This window comes from Haliaeetus leucocephalus, unplaced genomic scaffold (genome assembly GCF_000737465.1).
Source record: "Haliaeetus leucocephalus isolate CR32 unplaced genomic scaffold, Haliaeetus_leucocephalus-4.0 Scaffold973, whole genome shotgun sequence".
NCBI lineage: Eukaryota > Metazoa > Chordata > Aves > Accipitriformes > Accipitridae > Haliaeetus > Haliaeetus leucocephalus.
Window position 1 is genome coordinate 2,672,782 of NW_010973409.1, and position 22,752 is coordinate 2,695,533.

General features: G+C 43.4%; 1 protein-coding gene across 6 annotated transcripts in view; it reads right to left on the reverse strand.

Annotated features, from left to right (window-relative positions):
• The window catches only part of RARB (retinoic acid receptor, beta), a 196,705-nt gene that overhangs the window by 17,301 nt on the left and 156,652 nt on the right, over positions 1-22,752 (reverse strand). For all 6 annotated transcript variants that reach the window (XM_010584349.1, XM_010584348.1, XM_010584353.1 and 3 more), the window contains one exon: positions 4,109-4,269. In XM_010584349.1, the coding sequence (XP_010582651.1) occupies positions 4,109-4,269 (161 nt within the window). The remainder of the gene's footprint in view (positions 1-4,108; positions 4,270-22,752) is intronic.

The window sequence follows — 22,752 nt, forward strand, 5'->3', positions numbered from 1 at the left end:
GAGATAGACAGATATGTATATAATATACATATACATTCCCCTGCAATGGCACAGAACAATAGCCGTGTAACTTCTAAGCCCAGCACTTACAAAGGACAAAATGCCGCCGAGATGCAAAACCTCTTTGCATCCATCCAGCCAAGAGCAACCTGGGAGAACCCGCAGCAAGGGTCCGCAGAGTCAAAATTATTTTCTGTTTTATCCTCCCTTTATCACAAGGCTGGATGTAACACAGCTGTAGACTTACAAATAATACCACTCTCGAGGGACAAGCAGTATAGTTACACTCAATTATACTATAAAGTATGACATCTCCAGAGAAATTACTAAGGCACTCTCTCTTACCTGGATGACAGTAATAAAACAGATCTATTTATGATGGACTTTTGAAATCCATTACGTTTAAACAGCTTGCTGATTCTCATCATCGGCAGAACTATACTTGCCACTGCCCACCAAATGCAACTGTTAAAGTCAAATGACCCAGGGAATTTAATACAAGTCCTATTCTCCCATTATTTTAAGTGGACTTTTATTAACTATGCAAAGTATGGTAATTATTACAGATAGGGACACTTTTTCTTTTTAAAGAGCAGATGGATATAAAAAAAAGGTAATTGAAAATGCTTCTCCAAAACCGTTTTTGAACAGGTAAAAATACACAATGGAGGAAAAAATCACCATGTAACCCTTCCCTCTGGGAGATGCAGGCTGCAGTGCTCAAGAGCGAGAGGAGCCAGATACGCAAGCCAAATGTCTGAACAGAATTTTTTATGACTGTATCTCTGCAAGGTCTTTTTTTACTCTGCTCTCTTATACTTAAAACTCTTTGCTCTTTTTAGCAACAAACAAAATCATGTTTTAAATCAGCCGGAACGACCACGTAACCGAAGGCACACAGGGGCCACACTTGCAGAACAGTTTCTTCTGTCCACCGTCTCCATTGGTACGCAAGTGCAAAGCTCATGAAATTCAAGTGAATCCACATCGATTCAATACACTCACTTCTCACCTCTTGCTTAAAGAATTAAATAAAACCCTCTAAGGTTACAAAAGCAATCTGTATGCTCCGCAGCGTGAGCACGCCACGCTTCATGACTGCCAGCCTGCAGAACTGGGCATAAAAGCAGGACTGGTGGCAATCTTCTATGCGTACTAGCTTGTTACTATCAAGAAAAGTAGAGTGGCATAGGCTTCTAGCTCCCCTTGGACTCAGCATTTAGAAAAAGGGCTGCGTGCTCCTTTTTTGTGACTTCTGGTCTCTATTTCAAATGTCTCAAAAGGAAATATTGCGTGAGCCCTGCTGTTTGACCAGCAGCTGGTGGTGTTGTCCCAGCACTGAAGCTGTGCTCCTCCCACCAGCACACACACCTTCCTCCTCCTGGATCCTCCTGGATCCTCCGCTGCTGCAGAGAGGCTTCTCCCCCCTCCTGGGCCGATGGGCAGCTGGAGATGAGGATGACCCTTACTCCAGCCCCAGCAGTACTCTGTCCCTTCCACAGCTGGGCACACACAGCGTTCATAAAAATGAGCTCTTACCACTGAATTCCTACCTAAAAAGCTGGAGTGGTCACCAGACCTTAGCTAGATGAGAGATTTAAATACCCTGCATTCCACACAGAGACTATGAGAATGCACCAAGACAACAGCATTTAGCACCGTCGCTATTAGCTTTGACACAGCTGTTGAAGGAAGCTGTACTGCTCTCAAAGATTCAAGGTAAGCCAAAAATAACTATTTCAGTATCATTTTGTTATTGCAACTTGTACAGTACCAAACCATGACAAAGCAACAGAGACCTCAGCCACGTGCAGCTAACCGCTGTGGACTTCCAACCGGCCAACAATAAAAACAAGAAATCTCTTTCCCCAAGCTGGCCTGAGATACAAATGACCAATATCCAGCCTCAGAGAGAGTGCGGTCAGGTCGTGGTTACTCAGGACCCACAGACAGACCAGATTCATCCGTTCATTACTTGGATCCAGGTGCTTTCTGTAAGGGCTCTGAAATTCCAACAGGGACATAAAGTCACCATGGGGGTCAGCAGGAACCCGAGGACGAAGGCATCAGTGGGGAGTGTGATATGCAACAAGACCCTCTCCAATTTCATCCACTTGTATCATTTCAAGAGCTAAAATATTAATGATCCTTAAGCATCCGATACATAATGCAAGCATATAGGAGCCCAGGTTTTATCTTTCAACCCTCCAGGTTCTTTGGCAATTACCAGTACGAAGTACCGTCGCGCCAACTGCAGTGCACTCTTCAAACTCAGAGGTAACGCAAATGCACGTACCAACACGTTCATGTTGGGAGGTATACCGATATATTGTTATTTTGGTATAGCCAGGCCATTTGCAAGGCAGCCTGTGAGCAATAAACTCTGGCATGCATACCAGCCTGGCTACGCGTCCCAGCTGCGTACATATGATCACTTCTTCTCCAAGGCATAAACTCACTGTCTTTGAACTCGGAAGATTTTTTCACACTTGTTCAGAAGCGCTCTTGCGTTTGCAGCAGCGTGAGAGCCTGTTTGGAAGATTTTATTCACTCCAAGACAAGGATGCAACTGCACGTGCTGAGAGGAGGGGTGGAGGGCATTAACCCAGGAATTTCCTTGAAAAGACACACTATGAGTCCCACCGCCTCCAGCTTTGCCTTCCGTTATGTCACCAGCTGGCTGCTTTCGAGCTTCCAGCCTCGCACGCTGCGCTAGTCCCTGGGGTCTGCCTGTGCAACATTTACCAGCACGCCTACGCTGACTGTTGTGACTACATCTCACCCAAGCAGGGCTAGCACCAGAGAAGCATGCAGAGGACAGGCACCTTCCCCAGTACTAACCATTCTATGTCGGTCTCAAAACTAAATGTGAAAAATGTTTGTGAAAATACTTTCAGCAACGTGAAAAACATGCTTTTTTCTAACATCACACCATATACGTTTGCTTTTCTTGCACTTAAATACAAAGTCTTACACCTAGACCTGAGAGTTTTGAACCTCGCACTTTGTAAATAGATGAGTATGCCATAAAATAGCACCCCGCTCGCTAAAACAGTCGATACTAATGCCACACAGGGATTTGCCTAGATCACTCTCTGAGAAATTTAACGTTTGTTTCAGGCGCAGAGCATTTACTCAAAACAGAGAGCAATCCAGGGAGAGAGGTATTTCACCTGGTGTCCGGGGCTTGGTCCCAGACCTCCAGCTGGGGCTGGAGGGCAAGGACCGTGGAGGCAGGTGTCTCCTTGCCCCAGCCATGCCACTCCTGAACTCCTGGTCTCGGCAGCGACCTTCTGCACATCCCTCTGAAACAGCCAGTGATGTTACAACCGACAGCAAGACCAGACCCAGCAAAGTCATACCTCTACCGACAAGACTCTAAAGATTACCTAACAGTTATTTTTTAGCATCACTTTTATTACTGCATTTGCAAACTTGACATTGAATTTTCTCTCTGAAATCAATAAATATCACTGACCTTCCCTGTATTTACCAACATATATATGTATAGAAAAAAATTATTTCCCTCACTCATCCTCCTGAGAAATTCCCACAGTACTGAACTTGATGGGTGGCTGATTTTTAATTTCTAGAAGCAGCAGAAGTTTTTGCTGCTTTGTGGTATTTTAGCAGACTGGAAGAGGAATAAACTGCAAATAAGCATTTTGGAAACCAGTTTATTTAGACATTTCATATTTTCCTTGACCTTGGTAGCTTTGGGACTGTCACCAGTAATCCAGCAGCATTTAAGAACTCTCTACACCTGCAAAGTTGTAATCCGCTGACGCACAAGCAGAGATCAAGTCTTTGGAAGCCAACAAATTTCTAATGAATGATGGCATGTAATTGACTCGTGGACTCCAAGCTTGTCTCTTGCCTGGATTAATCCTTCAGACAGTCTCTCACAATACTGCTAAGTAATGCTTACAGTTAAGTGCAATATCTCTTCTTCAGCGTGCATTTGCACGCATACCTGTGTTTTTTCATGGCTAAGGAGGTGCAAGGAGCGCATCCACTCCTGCATCTATTTGAAATGCCTGAAGCCTCCAATGCAAAACTCGCGTCATCCAGGCATATCCAGAATGTATGTGTCACAAACCATACTCACTGTAGTGTATTTTCCCAGCTGGCAGAGCGAGGGGAAGGTTTCCTGGTGAGCTTTTCGGATCTTCTCAGTGAGATCATCCAACTCTGCTGTCATTTCATAGTTTTCTGTGGACTCTTGCTTTGAAGGTTCCTTCTTCTTTTTGTTCCTATCATTTCTGACGGCTGTAGAAAAAGCAGAGACACAGATCACATGTCGTTACTCAGATCACCCCATGTTGCTTTTGCTGCTCTACTTCAAAACACTGCAAAATGCTTTTATTTCAAACATAAATTATTTTAAGTGAAGATAAAAATGTTACACACACAGACAATACTAACACAAGCTTAATTACTTAACTGTAAGAATTAAATTTAATGGATAATAATGAAACCAAACCTTCATAGGTGTTTGTTGTGGACATGCCATTGCACTCCCATAGTATCTATCTTCCAAGACAGTCTACTGCAACTTCACCTGCACTGTGTCTTAGTAACTTTTGGTGCGATTTTTTTTATTGTATCACTACAGCTGCACATGGTGAATGGCAAAGTCCTCTGCAGTAATGCAGTTGGTATTTTACTGGATGTGAACAACACTAAAAAAAGACAGCAACTGTCTCTCTTCTTAAATTTCTCAGTATGGAAGATAAAAAACCCCATACTAATACAAACTCCACCAAGCAGAAGTCATTTAAAGGGAAAGTTAAATGTGAAAACAGTAAATGAAAGAAGATGAAACACATTAAACTCAAGATCTGAAGATCAAAGGAGAAGCACAAACACTTGAAAGAGTAAAAATGGCAGTGAAACTATCTAAAGTTGCTTGCCATCTGCTCCTGCACTCTGATCAGCCTTCTACCTTCCCCCGGCCGTGGGGGATTACTGGAAATAAGCATTGTGCAGCACTCATGCTGTAACTGATTTCCCACATATTTGTGTTTTGTAATAAAATATGACAGCTGCTCCATCACCATGCTACTCTTTGTTCTTTTAATGAAAATAGCTTAATTTTACAAAGCATGCCCAGGAGATAAGTCTATGTCCACAGTATTGCCAGTACTTGTGAATTTTATCAAGAGGCTTGTTGTTAGCTAAAGCTAACGTCTTAAGCATAACCAGATGCATAAGGCTTTACAACAAAGCCAAGCAAAATCAATCCCTCTCCCCAAAGACTCCATGTCAATATTAAACACCCTGAAGACTAAATATTATTGGACAAGTAAAACCAATCCTCACATTCACTCATGTTCAAAACCTCGTGATATTTAAAACAAGGTCCTAAACTCCTGAGGGTGTGGTGGTGGGTTTGGCACACGTGAGGATGGCCAGGAATTTTGGATGGCCAAAGATCTGCTGATCCTCATTTGCACTGTCCCACCCCAGAAAGCACATCTATCTGTGCCATAGGGAGGGAAGCACAGCAAAATGGACAGATGCCCAAAGTCACCTCCATGCCAGCTGTTTTCCCCTGTAGGTTCCCCAGACCCATCTCCACGCCTTCTGTGGTTGCTTCCTACATGCCTGTGAACCACAAATGATCATAAAAAGCAGATGAATGGTGAACGTTTCGGAAGGAAGAAGAGGTGTCAATCCAGTCTCACTTACAGTATCTGTTCAAGAACGAATGACTCGCAGTTGCATTCATTTACCTCTGGGTGTCCTTTCTGAGACAAAATGAAGAACAACATAGGAAAATGGTAGGGTGGGAAAGCAAAGTCAGGGGCATCTACAGAAATAATGTAATATGTGTAACAGAAAACAAGGGGTAGATGCAGTGAATACTGATGCTCTTTCATGAGGCCATTAGGCACATACTCCATGAGATTAACTGCTCTGGTTTTCTCACTAAAGGTTTGACTTTGCAACTGAGAGAACTCCAACCCCAATCCAGCCGATATTTTAAGGATGAACTTGACTTTAACTGTGTGAACAGACCCGCGCTGAAGTCAGCTACGTGCTTTGCTGGATCAGGGCTGGGACACTGAGCACCCCACCAGACTAAAGCCTAACCTCAAACACCATCAGTTCTGGTGTCTGGAGTAACAGAGACTCAAAGGAGGCCAGGAAGGGTGGACTGAAAAAGTACCTTCTCGTGAAGGTTCAATGCTACCAGTGTAGTCAGGTTTAGGGGGGGTGGGTTGGATCCCCCCCACTTCCTTTTACAAATATTTCCCTAAAGCTAATGCTCTGATCTGTTCGCTGGACCCCAGGGCAGAGTGCAAGTACGGTCTCTTGCACTGAAAAAACATCCAGGACCAACACGTACGTCTCGAGTGCTCCAAACTGCCACCACACTCCAGAAGTAAATCCTAATCACTGCTGTACTTGGGAGATAAAAGAGCCCCTTAGAAAATTATGTAAACTCCTACACAACCACAAAGAGCAATAAGCCTTTGTAATAAAGCCCCATTTATTTATAGCTCTGTGAGCTGATTGACAGATTTGCCAAACAGGCAGCCTCAGCAACTATTTGTCTCAATGGCTTTTAACTCCTTGTGGAAGACAAACACGTTATTTAGGTCAGGCTTCGGAGCAGCTGCCAAGAGCTCCCAGAGACCAGGAGATAACTCCGGCAGGAACTGCACCACGCTCCTGTGCTACCCTGGCACAGTTTCCCCTGCAGCTGTACCTGAAGTCCCTTCCCCTCCAAAGGCCACCACCGGGACAGCTGCTGGTCAGTCCACATCGCCAAATCTTTCTTTTTGGGCGCAAATCACTAAAGAGTACAAAAGGGAGAAGTAACATGTTCTGAAAACTAGGAACACTTTGTTCACCATTACCTTTTTTCTACGATTCTGACAGCCTTTATAATAAAATGATAATAGCCTTTATAATAAAATGATAAAACCCAAATAACATTTATCTTCTTGCTTTTTGTATACTTTTTACATTTCCTACATTTGCCTTCGCTAAGGCTGCATCAGACATGGCAGTATTTCTATATTCTCTGTAAGATAACACAATAAAGTACTGACATACAACACCAGGCTCCAAAAATACAAAGAATTTCAGTGACGTTGAACTATTAGGCAGATTTAACTACAACTATAATTCCACAAAAAAAAAAAAAAAAAAGAGAGAGAGAGAAAAAGATTAAGACAATACTATGTTTAAAAGAGTTAAATAAAAACATACAAACATACACATTTACCCAGTAAATTTAAAAGCCATCATTGCTCTGGGAACAGGAACCGTCACACCGCATGTGGGAAGGGTTTCGGATTACAGCTTATGCTTATATTACATAAATCACACCTTTTTGTATCTTGATCTTTACATGCATGTGATCACATCAATCCCCGATGCAATTCCACTGCCTTTTAATGATGATACGCCAGTGATGAATCCGTGTCACAGTTAATGCCACCGTAGAAAACTCAGGTTATGAATTTCATTACTTGTGCACTAAATACTGACTTGATGGCTGCATTGTTTAGGAGCTTCCGACAGGGGACAGTATGGAAGCTCTCTTGCCCCGTGAGAAACACTGGAAGTCGAAAAGACTAAGAGAAAACAAGTAAGGTGGTGGTGTGGAGGAAGAGAATGAAAAAAGGTGTGTCTTGATATGTGAGGAAGCCACGTCTCGGCACTGCTTGGATGGCTGAGCGACGCACACCCACGCCTGAGCATGTCTGCTCCAATCCATCTTCCCATGACAGCTTCCCTGTCCCCTCAACACACACGCCAGGACTTGCACTTCCACACCCAGAAACCCCCAGGCAGCCGCGGCAGGGTTCGTAAGCTGGCGAAAGTACTTTCTGTTGCCTTAGCTTTAAGGACCGGCCCCTACCCTCAACGTTCATCCCCCTAACCTGGTGGTAGAGGGGCTGAACATCGTCTCTTGCCCCATCCAGTCTGTTCTCCTCACCCCAGGTTTGCCATCGCTTTCCTTAGCCTCAGACACATCTGCCCGCTTCTGCTGGAAGCGATGGGCAGGGCCCAAAAGCTGCAGGGAGGAAGGATGCATTTTTCAAGAAAAGCAGGGACTGCTGTAGATGAAACTAAGTATAGGAAAGACACAAACAGCTTCTCTTGGAGGACCCCAGTGCTCTCATTTAACAACCACGCAGCAATTCTCCTGCTTGAGCGGGATCATTTCAAGCATGTTGTAATGCTGGGAATCGTCCAGTCTTAAACGCAAGCCCCTCAGGTCCACCAAACTTAGTCACCGCTTGGCCTGAGAAGAGTCTGGGATCTGGCCCAAGAGATTTAGGCAGTTTCTAGATAATCAGGTAAAATGATGGATAGCGAGTGTTCGTACTCCCCTTTGTCAAAGGTGGCACAAATGTCTCTGGGGAGAAGAACCGGCAGTTCGCAATGCTGTTTTTCCAATTACTTGCACAACCTGTGCTTCCCCAGATGCCCAGAAGATTCTTAGACAGCACCTTTCATATATTATAATGATTAATCAGCTATAAATTCATGACTTGAAACGCTATCATTGCAGTTTTGCTTCTCGGAGATCCCTGTGACCTTTGAAGAACTCTGTGTACTAGTTAACTGGTTTTAGTCCTGCAGTGACAACTACTAGTGTTTCCAGTTAGCTCGCATTCCTGTAAAACCACACTTCTCTTGTCCCTAAATATTTTGGAAGTTACTAGTTAAGCTAACAAATCTCAAAAGCACCATAAAGCACACACAGCAAGTCAGTAATTGCACAGCACTGGGTGCAAGGTAGGTTTTCAAAGACTCCTTTTGTTTGCGAACGCTGATGAGAAGAGAAATCAAAGGTGAGCTGAGGCAGGACGGCCGCAGACCTGCCAACTCTCCCCTCCAGGCAGAGGCTGGCTCTCCCGCCCCTCGGGAAGCCATCTATCCCTTGCTGAAAGCCAGGCAGGTTGGGCTGCCCAACGTCGGCGGCAAATGGTGCCACACGCGGGCGGTGGGGCCGACGCTCAGCACTGGACCCAGGTCTTCCAGGAGCACCAAGCTGCTTGCTAGGGTGGAAACCCGCAAGTCTTGCACAGCTCCTTTACACCCTGACTTCTCCAATCCCGGCAGCAGCTGCTAAAAATTCCTAATTCTGTCAGAAGGTAGCCGCTGTGGACACTTTCAGTCAAATATGCAAAACGCTTACTTACTGCCACTGCCAAGTTTGATCCACCAGGATAAATGCCCCACGCGTCACCCTTCTCCCCATCACCCTTCAACAGACTGTGCTCATGGTAACGAATGGCGATCTGTAAGGACGTCTTTCGCAACAGTCACCTTGGAAAACCTCGAACCAAGGGAGACTCAGCACACCCCCGATGCTGCTGCTGCTGCACCAGGCTCTCCAACGCCATGGACAGAGCCAGCACCCACCCACGTCACACGCAGCTCCCACGGGCGGGAGCTGGTGGAAGCGGGCACAGAGATGAGGGAGCTCAAGGAGGCTGGTTTTCCCGGCTCCAACGTAAGAAAAAGAACAAAATAACCACTTTGAAAGCAACACAATCGCGCTTGACAAACTGACGCGCCACCAATTCAGAATGGTAAGACTCCTGTTCACATCTTAGCAGCAATGCAATCGCAAGCCAAACACAGCATTGAAATATGCAGAACACCAGGTAGTTATAAACAGATTGGTTTTCCTAGGTCATGATTTCCAGATGAAAGAATGTTTTCTTTTTGGCAAAACTGCTCAGGCTTTAAAAAGAACAGGAAACTATGTTAAAACAAATTCCCATGCCAAAACCGAGCTTTGACATACGGAGAACGATTGGAGGCAAAGCACGTTTCAAACACAAACCTCTCATTTCTAATGGGCAAAGCCAATAACAAGTACACAGTCATGTAAGGGGCTTCAAGTACAAAACTTGAACACACACTGAAACCTGCATATTTTGTAGCTGATTCAGAGAAATCAACCATGTCAGCTGTCGGGTACAATTGCCACAAGAAAACATCTCGAATTAAGTGAGATAGTATCTCCCTACAGACACGTATCAAAATTAACAGGAGCACACAGAAACAATCATGAAGAAATTTCATAAGCACCTGGCGCGCTATCATTTTTCCCCAGGCACAGAGCGAGCATGTATATTACAGAATTCAAGCCTGCCCCTGGCTTCCTATTGAGAAATAACGTTCAGCTATGGCAAACGCACCCCGACCAATGCTCCAGGAACCTCAGTTCAACAACAGGGGAAAACACCACAAATCCAGGGGACATCATCCTGTCAGTTGCCTTCACGTATGCTGGCTCTTCTAGCCACTGGTGGTACTTTTTTTTTTTTTTTTTTGAGGAAGGTGAATCTGAACTCTGCCTTGCAGCTTTGTATTATTCATTACATAATTGCTATGTTTTATTAGAAATATGATCTATTATAACCTTGAATATGGTAGCTTAAATGACATTGAAAATTAGATTATTCTGATTATTAGAGAAGTGAGAAAGGTACTAAACATTTGTAAGGCTGATAATCAATCAGTGTATCCATCTGAGTGCAATAAAAATCAATCAGGAGCTAGTGCGTTTAAATCTAATTTTTTAAGCATGACATTTTCTTCTGAGTTTCTTTTTTAAATGTCACCCTCTTCTACAACGGTGATTGATTCTATCCCCAGGGACAGTTAACTCCAACTGTTTTATTCATTGCACTGAGCTCTTGTATCCACAGTCTTTTCTAAATATCAAATTAATGACAACAATAATATTTTCATCAAAACGTGAAATTCAGAAATACACATTAATGGAATCAAAACAGCAAGAAGCACGATAGTACATTTAAATTGGTTCAAATACCAGCAGCCTTTTAACTAGCAAGCAGTGTATTTTAATGCAGAAAATGGTGGAATTCTGTGTCCCTCCAGTTCTCTTTTTTCCCCCCATAAAAGAGAAGGCCAAGGATTTGCTTGTTTAAAACATAATTCATTTAGAAATGTTTCAGTAGTGAACAATGAATCACTAGCTACAGGGAGTCCGTGAGTGATTACCTATGCCTCCAAAATAACCTTATTAGGCTATTGTAAGTATAGGGGAGACCTTTGATACGTATAGCCTAAGGGCCTCTATTTTTCCATTCATGCACAGGGGATTTATATGGTTATATCCTATTAAAACCGACGAAAGCAACACATCTCCCATTTATGTATGAGGATAACTGCGGGGTTAATATATCAGGAACTGAGTTATAAGAACAGGTTTCATTATATGAATGAATGATACAAATGGATGCTCTACAGCTTTATTTAACTGGCCTGAAACTTGATCTGTGGTTTCAAGGATTCTATCAGCCTGAAAATTTTATTTTTGACATGAAATTTGGCACCTGCTATTGTCACATCCCTGAAATATTAGTAGATGGAATGAGCAAAAAAGGAGTTTCTAGTCCGTTGAAGAAAAACAGTACTCACTGAACTCAGACGTGGGACTGAAACTGGAAAGCCAGTGCAGAACAACAGGCTGAGAAAAATACCCCTTGAAGACAGCTGAAAGGTATGGCTTTGGTATTCTTTTTTTTAATTGATTTTAAATTATTATTTTTATTATTTCACTTTACTGTCATTTAAGAGAAAAGCTTTTTTCCTCTTTTTTATTTTAAGACATCCAGAAGCAAAACCAGTAGCTATCACACTTGGAATATCTAGAGCTGGCAATCCAAGACCCAAAAACTCTGCTGAAGGGAAAAAAAATTGTTCTAGAGGCGGATTTGGCTTGAATGTTGCAGAAGGCTCCATAAAGCACTTCAGCAAGGAAAAAAAATCCCCAAAGTCCATAAGCTGTTTCCAGGTGTATGAATATACAGCTAATGCTTACCTGTATATTGACTATAGTATTTCAGGACCGGTTCAAGTTGTGCAGAACATGCCAAACATGGTAACAAAATCAGGACTTCAGAAATACAAATGAAACTCCCTCCACCCACCCCTAAAACCAGGTCCTAAGAACAACTGCGAAATTAAGAGGTTGCAAAAAACCAGAAGGACAGAAAACAAGTGGAACAAAACTAGAAGAAAATGCGTTTTGCGGCATGTGGGTGTGGGCAGGCAGAAGAGACAGCAAGAGGAGCAGCTGAGTCAGAGCCAGGATGTACAGGGCACAGCACCTCTACCAGGGGCTGAACCGAAAGCAGACTCCTTGGTCTCCCTTACCATCTCCCTACGTACTGCAGCCAAAGTAGGCGGAAAGACGCGATTATGCATTTAATGATAAACTGTTTAAATAGCATTTGCCCTGTGATTTCCATTTTCAGAGTGCTTTAATGTCATCAACTAATTGCCAGTGTGAAATAGAATAATCTACACACTCTTAGCAGCTGACACTTAAAGAGCCACTGAAGGTTGTTAGCATTAACAATTGCAGGCAGAATAAATCACTAATGTTTCCTGTGAAGGCCCACCAACATATCTGCAATGGAAATAGCCTAGCCATACCCATTGACTATGACAAAATTTACTCACTGATATGTTTCCATCTGTATTTCACATAGGCATCACCTCAAGTTACTTAATATAGCCAGAAATTCCCATCTGCAAGATGGAGCATCTCTATAGGCAGGTCCCACAATGTCCCTGTGCATCTTGCGCTGCTGTTGAATTAATCTACACATCTGTCATTCCCTCTTCATTCATGCCCTTCCCCATCTCTCTCAGTATTCTGTATGAAATCAGTTGCTTCCTTACTCTAAACGTAAACCCAGCAATTTTTATTAAGATCTGCCATGCCATCTGCAACAGGTCTGCAGAGTAATAGCATCACCCGGTGGATATTGCCAGTTGTCCCTTTCCCTGCTCAGTGCAGGAATAGGAAGGAGCTTTGGGAATCAATCACTCCATCCAGGGAGGTTTCCCAAACTCACAGGGCTTCTGCTGGTAACCCACTGTGGAGTGTCAGCCTACGGCAGAATCCCCATGAAACTAAACCCCTCAGGGACACGAAGTATTGTGCTTACTATCTACTGTTTCGGCTGCCAAAATCCCAGTGGATTGACTAGTAACTTCTGTGGCAGTCTAGATAAAATTCTGCATACAGCTGGTTAAACTGAAATACTCTGGGGAAGAGGAGGACGGCTTTTCTGGAATTGCAGTGTCTTAACACATTAGCTAAAAATACACAAGACCACAAACACAATGTGATTATTCTTTCTCTTCCTCACCGCTGAAGTGACCAAGCACATATACAGCAGTTTAAAACACTTCTAAATACTCAGCCTGAAATTCCTATTAAGCTATAGTGCATTTGTTTTACCATAGGCTGGGTAAAGAAAAAATCCCTAAATTTCAAACTCTGAACTTTCAGTCAGAAATCACTAAGAGGCCATTAAATCTGTCTCATCTGATTTCAGCTGTTGAAGTGCCCTTTTGAGCTACCTTCTCAAAGCAACTGCCCTTTTGAGCTAGAATCTTGAAGCCTGGTATACTAACTCTTTATGGGTAACTGATTACAGGTAAAAATATCCTGAACCTGACCTTTCTCTTCAGGGTCACCAAAAGGTAAATCAGTCTACTCATCTACAGATCTTACATTAATTTCTCTTAGGAGACAGTCATGGTAGTACGATGCCTCACAACCAGGAGAAGCTGGGGTTATCCAAAGTCATCAATTCAATTTGTTGGGCATTATCCAGGACTGTTGATGGCCAGGGAAGTGCACGGCTATAAACTAAGACCAGACACTGCACTCTATTCCTGCCCGCTGCCTGGCCTGACTGTAGCACTTCGTACACTTCAACCTGCTGCGGCTATTTTATTTCTCATCCTAACATGCACAGAGCAAAAGAACATGACTTGCTTTTTACTTAAGTGAAAAGCTACCTACCAAGACAAATTGCAACCTCTTTCTTGACAATGCCATTAACAGACTCCTTCAACAAAAAAACTTTCCACGATAAGCACATTCATTCAATGTAATGAATGAGTCTCAGCCACAGGACAAGTTCTGATTACGTACGATAAAACTGACTTTATGGGACAGCAAATGGAAGGGCTACAAAAAATAAGGAGGTGAGCTGGAAGACCCCTTCCCTTTGCCCACGCGTGGCCACTCAGTACCCAGGGCAACGGCTCCCCAGAAGGAAGAACAGAAGTTCAGGAGCAATACCAAGACGGCACACCACCTGCATTTCTCCCTTTTATTATGGCTGGTTCATGCAGTGAAAGCAGTTTGGCTTTCCCCAAACAGGGTTCAATCCTATGTTATTCCCCAGAATTAAAAAAACCAGCCCAACTTATCACCACTGCTGGTTTTGTCTTGCAGTGGTGCTACTCCAGTGATCACAGCAGAGTCTTATTAGTGTAAAACTACAGTAGCGTAGTGGGAGATCAGGTCTAATATCTGTATCTGCAGATGGATAACACCGCATTCATACCTAAGTTTCATTTCTTTGTTTTGCCCCCAAGGCTAAATTTCACATTTGTACCTCCTGGTGCCTTGTGCAATTGTGTAAAGGTGCATCTAGCGAGAGAGCTGCCAACTGACAACACATCTGAAGAGGCTTGCGTGCGCGGTGTACTTCATCAAGCACAAAGAACACATTGCCTCCTGCAACCGTAAATTGAGCTCATGAAGGCGGAGGAACAGTTGTTCCCAGCGCGTTTTAAGAAAGGGAGCCGCAGTCTTGAATCGCAGCGTTAGCCTGCGTTACAGCCTCGGCAGCTTGCAGCCCTGGCCTCCCACTAGGCCAGGGATAATAAAAGCAAAGAAATAGCTCAGCTTCTATTTACCTATTCCTCTGAAGCTAACATGGAAAACACGCCATTATGAACTTACACAAATTCCTTCCTAAGGACAAAGGCTTGTTGATACTCCTACTACCAAAAAGAAAAATAAATAAAATTAAGAGCAGGAGGTTATTTTCAGCTCTCAAGGTGCCAGGGCTGGCCCCCGAAGTGGTGGGCTGGGGACACACAGAGTCTGCGGCCCCACAGCCATGCTCAACCTCCCTGCCCGGGCTCCCCTCCCGGCTGGCTGGAGCTGCCCTCGAACAACCTGCTCCGCCAGAAGAGGCAGCCCAGGAGCAAGAGAAGGAAAGAACTGTATTACTTAACCAGGTGGACCTAAAAGCACCAGAAGATCAGCCAAAAAAGTTTACCACTTAAGCCTCACTCCGATGTGCGGTCCAACGCAGCTGGTGGGCATGCATCTGCACCTGCCAGTGGGCTTGGTCTGCAGCTGGGTCAGACTTTTTAATTAACAGTGCCTGTCATTAAAACTGTTTTGCCATAATACTAAAAGAAAGGATTCATCAAACAGTAAAATAACATGCTCAAACAATACTACTGCATCTCACTGCATTTTAGTGTGTTGTTTACTTCCTTTCTTTTCCCAAAAGCTGAGCAATCAGAATAAACAATCTGCAAATTTGTTGTTGGGGTGGAGTACTTTTTTTTTTTTTTTTTTTGAGATTACGTCGTCCTTTTTTCACAAACTGTAACCTAAGGAGAAAGAAAAGAAGGAGGTCAGAGGACTTCTTTTTTCTTTCCATATGCAGGATTTCGGGAAGGCCATGAGGAGCCAGCCAGCAGGCTCCAGGAGTGCCAGGCTGGCAATGTCACCAGATTCCTGTAAAAGCCCTGCTGAAGCTGGCTGCTGACACAGGCAAACAAGATTATTTATTCACTTTCAGCTTTAGCATCCCACTGCCCAGCCCGAAACGCTACACTGGCGAGCTGAAGCACTTGAGATGCTCTGCCTCCCAGGTTCTCCTTCGGGCAGGACGTCCCTTTCCGCCTGTGCATGGCATAACTCGGCACTGAGCCCCAGCGGGGCTTAACCTGCAGCAGTCGAAGCCCCAGCTCACGCCCAGGATCTCTGTGCCTGGGATAGCAGCAGGCTTTACACATGACTCTTCAAAGCAAAAAGTGCTTGGGAGACAAAGGCTATTGCTTGTGTGTTTAATAAACACTGCTCCATCCATAATTCACGTGTAGAAATACTGCTTTTCATCTATTAATGCAGGCTCTCCGGACATTCGTACTCTTGCTTTATGTAGTGGCAGAAGCATCATGGCATTACGGGGTTGAATTCCCTTAACACACCTGCAGCAACCTCAGCTGTTTCAGCACTCACGTTATGACATGAATCACTCCACAAGCCTGCACCTAATTATCAGACTGTCTATTTTGATATATTTTATCTTTTATGTACAATGCCAAAGAAGTTTTTTAAAATACATTCCAACTACTCTTTCATTTAAAAAAAAATAATGCTTTCTTGTCTGGGACTTAAGTTCTGAAATAGCAGGCATAAGTGGACCAGATTATTCAAAAAAGAAGGCGTGCTAGTAACTACAGGACTGGCTTAAAGAGCTTAATTCTGCCAGACAGGGTCAAGCAGCATCAAATGCTGATTTCTCCATAAGATCTTTTAAATATCCCCAGTAAAGCCAGCGCATAACCTTTTTACATTAAGCGCTTTCGCAGTGCACCAGACCAGCCTGATGTAGTGATCATACAAGGAGCAAAGCAGACAGATACTTGTTTCCAGGAAACAGCAAGATACTAAAAAAAGCAGCCTTTTTATTGTTGATTTGAAATCAAAGTGTTTATAGAGGCCTCTGCAACTTCCAGCACAAGACTTACTGCACACAAGGGAGTTCATTTTGAGAAGGCAAACAGGCAGCAGGTCATCACAGAGTTAACTCAATAAAATAATAATTTCTACTTGGATAAACTGACCTAGTTTTCCCAGACTTCTCTATGAAAACAAAGGATGCAGCTTGGACGTGAGATGACGTCTGAAAGGGAAGCTAAGGGCTGGGCAAGAAGTCTGAATTCAACACACAGCTGGTCCTTAACTAAATGAGGGCGCTAGTCCCCATTTGACATTACAAAAGACTACCCAGCTGAGGATTAACTGGCATTACTAGTGGTTTCTATCCCCATCTTGTCTTATTGATGCCGATGACAAATCTTTCATGTCCTTCAACACGTGGGATTGGGCCCTGAGCTCATCGTACGCAGGTTCGGTACCTCCTTCCAGCTACGATGGTCTTCTCCACGACTGTGGCAAGTGCCTGATGCAAGACGTGCTTACAGAAGGCTGTTTATGAGGTCCTCGCGATATTGTTCCTGGGCTACAACCTCCATGGGAAGCACTGGCTGAAAACTCAGATTTCCAAAAGCAGAGCTTTATTCAGTTCCTGAAAGAGCCGATGAACACCCAACTCCCCAACCAGCTGCAGGACTGCCCCAGAGCCCCAGGCCATGCAGCAGACACGGCGCAGGCAAGTCCGCCAGGGCCTGGGGTGTACGGTGGGGAGGGCAGGAACCGACAAGGATCCTTGACGGCCCCCCTCATAATTCACCCCGAGATTTTGCAAATCTGAACGCAACACGATGCCGACAACTCTGCATTTTGGGATTCAACCCAGTGTTATTTTTCAGCGAAGCTCTGTTGTGCTGGAACACCTCCAACCAGCTCAAGTTAAACAATCTGCCCAGAGAAAATGCTCGATGAAGGGGAAACATAAAAGTATGCACAGAAAGAGGCCTGACTCCCTCTCTTTTCTAATCCATCACACAGCATTAGAGATTAAATACTCATTAAAAACATATATAATAAACTGTTAAGACAGGATATCTAGTGATTCCTCTTAATTGCCTTATTCTTCCCACACCCTGGTTTCTAGAGAATATTTTTAAATGTTCCTCCTCCATTACTGCAAGGCCCATTTACCATAGGGTTATCTCCCCACCCTGTCCCCCCAGCCAAGAAAGAAGACCCCAAAACTCATGGGGGTTAATACTGCGTACCCTGTGGGAGGCAGCTGATGTATCTGTATGGTTTTATATATGTTCACACCTTGCCATGCTTAAATTCTACTAGGAAAAATGTTCCTAATAAACATATGAAATAGCTGTAACTGACTTGGAAAACAACAGGAGAAGTTGCCAAGAGAAAACTTTGACTCTCTCTTTAAGACAAGCAGCATTTAAGCCTTCTGCGGAATTAAAGTAATAAAATATTTCTGCTTATCCTCTTCTCTCCCCGTGTACTTTTCACTTTATTATGGGACAGGGCTGAATATAACAGGGTTTCTTTTTCTTAATAACAACTATCCTCTTGCTCTTATTTGATCTCTTTTTTATTATTTGCACTACTCTTCAATTTAAAATTATTTTCTGGATGTTCTGATTTAGTAGCAGCATTAACCTGAAAAGGCATCCAAAGAGGGGAAAAAAAAAAGTGTGCATTGAGGTTCTCTTCCAAATTACAGAAAGGGGCAAATGGACCATCCTCCTTGTAGAAAAATGCCATCAAAAGTGGAACTAACAGTTCTCCATGTCACTTGTTACAGGGATCTGGATCGTATGGGTTTGATCCCTGAGCTCCTGAATGGGATAACCAGACAGCATGGCACTGTACAACGTGGGCTACAACACCAAACATACACTGAGCTCTGGACTTCCACACCCATCTTCATGAGACATCTAATCTGAAATACAAGAGCCCTGGCTTGCTCCCTGCCCAAGAGAGGCAGACCAATATTGTCAGAGGAACTCAAGCTTCACTAAATCTAATGCTCCATCTTCCAGTATCAACGATTCTTCTGTATCAGAAAAAAACTATCTTGATGAAATTTCAGAAGTGACACTTTTTTTCAGTGGCTCTTTCATGTTGTCTCTGCACTAGAATCAAAACAAACTGTGTCACAGGTCACCTACAAGAAGTGCTATGGCAAGAAAAACAGGTAAGACAGTCCTTGTATGTAAGGAGCAGCTCACACAGTTATGGTGCAGGCAGGGATGCTGAACACACAAGGTGCAGCAGCTCATCCCATAAGGATGTTCACTGACTGCTGATTTGTCTTCCTGGGCTGATGCCTCCTCTACTGATGCCTCTAGGTTACAAAAGGGCTAAAACCCATGCAGTGCCAATTTTGGTCTTCTTGAGATATAGAAAAAACTCTCATGTATTAGCCAAAATAAACATCTCCTACTTAATTTTTAAAATTATAAAAAATAAATTTCAATCTTTACTCTGCCACTGGAACATCCTCCAAAAGTACACAACATATGAAAGCAAGGAAAAGTACTACACTTCATAAGAGCGCATGTAACTTGTGGATTCTTTGAAATGTAATACTACTCCCCATAAAATCCTGCAATTCTTGGCAATTTCCATTTTTTCCACCTCTCTTACATTGTGTTACTATTTCCATAATGCAAACTGTAACCAGCTAGTTGGGAGTTAAAATAAGAACAAGTAAACCAGAACTTTTTTTCAGGAGAGATGGGAAGCAGCAAAGGCTTTGCAGCAGTACCCATTGCATCAGGGCTGACTGACAGTGGGAAACCTGCTAATAATGGAAATAGGAGGAGACAGCAGGTGAAAACAGTGTCTCTGGATTGACCAGTGAGTCAAGGAATGATGACCTCTCCCACTCCTTCAACCACACGGCGATGTCTTCACCAAAACTCTCTGTTGCTGCCAAGGGACTAAAGCCCATCTCTGTGCCAGAGAGGCAGTAACCTGGCACCCCTGAGCCATTTGATGAATTGCATGTGTGCCCGCTGCTATAGGAGAGAGTGCAATGATGCCTGCAGCATTTTTAAAAAGCTTTCCCTTATCTTCCAGTACCATTCAATTTAGTATTTCTGTTTGCGATGTTTTAATCCACCCTCACTGCTAAGTTTTCCTATTTAATTTAATACTTTCTTTTCAGGCTCTCAAGTTTTACGGTTAAGTGTTTCCCAGGTTTAAATAAACCGAGTTCTGCCTCCAAGAAAACACCGACGGTGGAGCATCGACCCACTTATCATTGGGAAAAAACAATCCCAAATGCAAAATGCACGACGCTATCTGCTAGTAATCCCTCTTCCCACAAGTTTAAAGATGAAAAATGTTTAAAAAGATAATGTATTGAAAACGATACAAATGTAATACGCTTTGTTAGTCTGTCATTTTAAATGGTTTGTAAAGTCCTCCCTCAGAGGATTGGACTTAAATCATTCATTAACTTGAAGCTGATTGCTTTGTCCTGGAAAGGGGGAAGAACATGGATTTCTCAGATGTAACCCAATTTCCTAACAGAAACAAAAACAACCTGATGAAATTCCATTACCAAAACCATCTATCGCACCCCAAGCGGAAGCGTAAATAAGTTAATTACAAAACGAGCTGTCAGCAAAATCTAACTTTATGGGGAGTTCTTAAATTAACATTTCACTTGCTTAAAAGTTTAAAGGAAGAAAGAAAGAAAGAAAAGTAGGTCAGCATGTTTCCCCAGCATGTCTTTCTGACTCCATTAAAACTGTCTGTCAGATGACTAACCATGCCTGTAATCCAACTAAAAGCATGTTTGCTTTCTGTTGCACTTTTTGCCAGGGGAAAGGAAGAATTCCACTTAGCTTTAACTCTGAAATTCAGGTGAATGTCTCCAAAAGTCAGATAATTTCCTCACATTTACTTACCAAATCTGTTTATATCAACAACATGCAACTGGTTATGGACGCACGGCATTGAGAAATGATCCCACAGCTGATTAAATGCCTATCAGCCGCAGGCATCGCCTGTAGGGCTTTAAGCTACAACTTGTTAAAGTCAGCTTTCAGAGCTGTTGTCTCTGAAAGACTGAGAGACTTTTCATAAGACTTAGATTTAAAAATTTAAGAGCTTTCAGAAACATGCAAACATGTGAACAAGTACTGGAGTAAGGTGAGATGGGGCAAAACCGTTGCTGTTCACTTTGGGCCAAAGGAAATGAAAAATCCCACTGCCCTATGATCTCTCTTTTTCCTTTCATTAGTATTAACAGCCAAGTGTTATTTAAGGTAGGATAGAAAGGGTGTTATTTCTACTGCTTGTATACCATCTAACTTTAAAAAATCCTGTACACTTTCCATGCAAGAGCTGAAGAACTGGAGATTAACTGTTCCGATGTATTTTAAATCGAGCATGTGATACCTAGTCAAACTAAAAACAAATCGAGGCTATTTTTAGAGCACAGTCCTAGGGCCAGCATCCCAGCAGGAGGAGCTGCAACATGTCAGCCGGCTTATCACAGGCATGGCAATGGAAAACTCCCTCTGCTATAACAATTCATACAGTGGATGAAAGCAAGCCGTAAGAGCCTGACAGCAGCAGAGGGAAATCCATGGCCTCATCTACTTATGTAGAGATCTTCCTAAACCATCTTTGAGAGATTACTGGTTTCCGAGCGCCTGCTTTCTATCTTTCACACCATCAGCACAGGAGCTGCTCTCCACAGAGAGAGGCCAGCATCAGCTTTGTTTCTTTGCCTTCTGCAGAGGCACCTATCTTATGCAAGACCATCTCCAGTAAAGCGATCACCAGGAAAATGAAGAAGTAGGTTTACAGATATAAACCATCAGGAAGACGTACGCGTTCTCATATATGTTTCTTCTAAGGGGAAGGACCAAATACATGTCTCCTCTGATACCGAGTCCTTCAGGCACATTCGGGTTGCTGCAGTTCAGACTTCCCAGAACTCTTGGGAACAATTTACTGCATTTCTCATGAACCTTGGCTACTGTAGATAACATTTTCAGGTTGGCCTGACAACCAAATAAGCCATGTTTAGCTTCAAGGCTCAGGACATTGGCAATTTGCTCGTTCCCAGACTGATACTTATCTCATCAACATTTCTCCGTCCTTCCAATTCAACATCCCAAAATTAAAAAAAGCTTTCAAAGGGAGAAAAAAGATAGCAGTGAAACCACAAGGTGCCAGTATAGAAAGCTCAACCCGCATGGCACAATGGCAATTAGGAGAGAGAGATGTGTCAAGGATGCCCCATGCCCCCGTACAAGAAAATGATCCGAATGAGGAATATGAAGCAGTGAACTGCGTGCATAAAGGAAGAATGGAAGCTCTGAAACAAAGCTTTTGAGGTCATGGGATTGGGGTCTCAGCAGTTATGTCTGCATGACCAAGCAAGCGTGGCCTCAGCCCCGTGCTTTGGAGTGCATAGACTGGGCAGGGATAGGCTACCTCCAGATTTCCCATCTGCTCTTACAGTAGCATTGCCCAGCACAGCACAAGGCAGAAAGGATAACCCAGGGTTTGGCCTGCCGCGAAAGCAGTTGGGATACTAAATTCAAGAAGAGGCAAAGGCTACCTGCAGTGGCAACATGAATGCATATAGCCAATGTCTTTATATGTACAATCTGGAATAATGCTATAACCCCCCCACAGAGGCCCCAAAACCAAAGTGGGGGACAAGAAATAACAGAAAAAGGCCATAGAAACAGCCAGATCCATGTTAAGAAGCAGCTTTCTAAGACACCTGTCCCAAACACCTTTTACTGGGAAACCGACTGAAAAAAGCACATGATGATTCTTAAAAAAACCCAAATGTATGAAATGAAAAAATGGGAAGTTCTGTCTGTGTCAGTGCCACTAACTGTCCTCACGGAAGAGTCAGACCTCCGGAGGAGGTGGCATGTGGCAGGACTGCCACAGAAACCTGAACTGCTAGCATCTACAGACAGGCATTAGCCACTCCATAGGCTCTGACGAAATGTGCTCCCTTAAAATAAGAAAGCGTTCAACCAAGTCTGAGGACTTTGCTAGAGCCACTGTACAGTAACACATACTTCTCTGGAGTGTGCTGCAGGTGTAAGTAGAAATTAGACTGTGTGTTACACCTTTCACTGGCTCTAGTTATCTCTGAGTTTCACCTATAATGAAAGAAAAGTTACTTGTACAAAGAGTCTGTACCACTCAGCTGAATTTCTTCCACAGGACAAGATCAACAGGCGTTCAGAAAGTCCACTAAC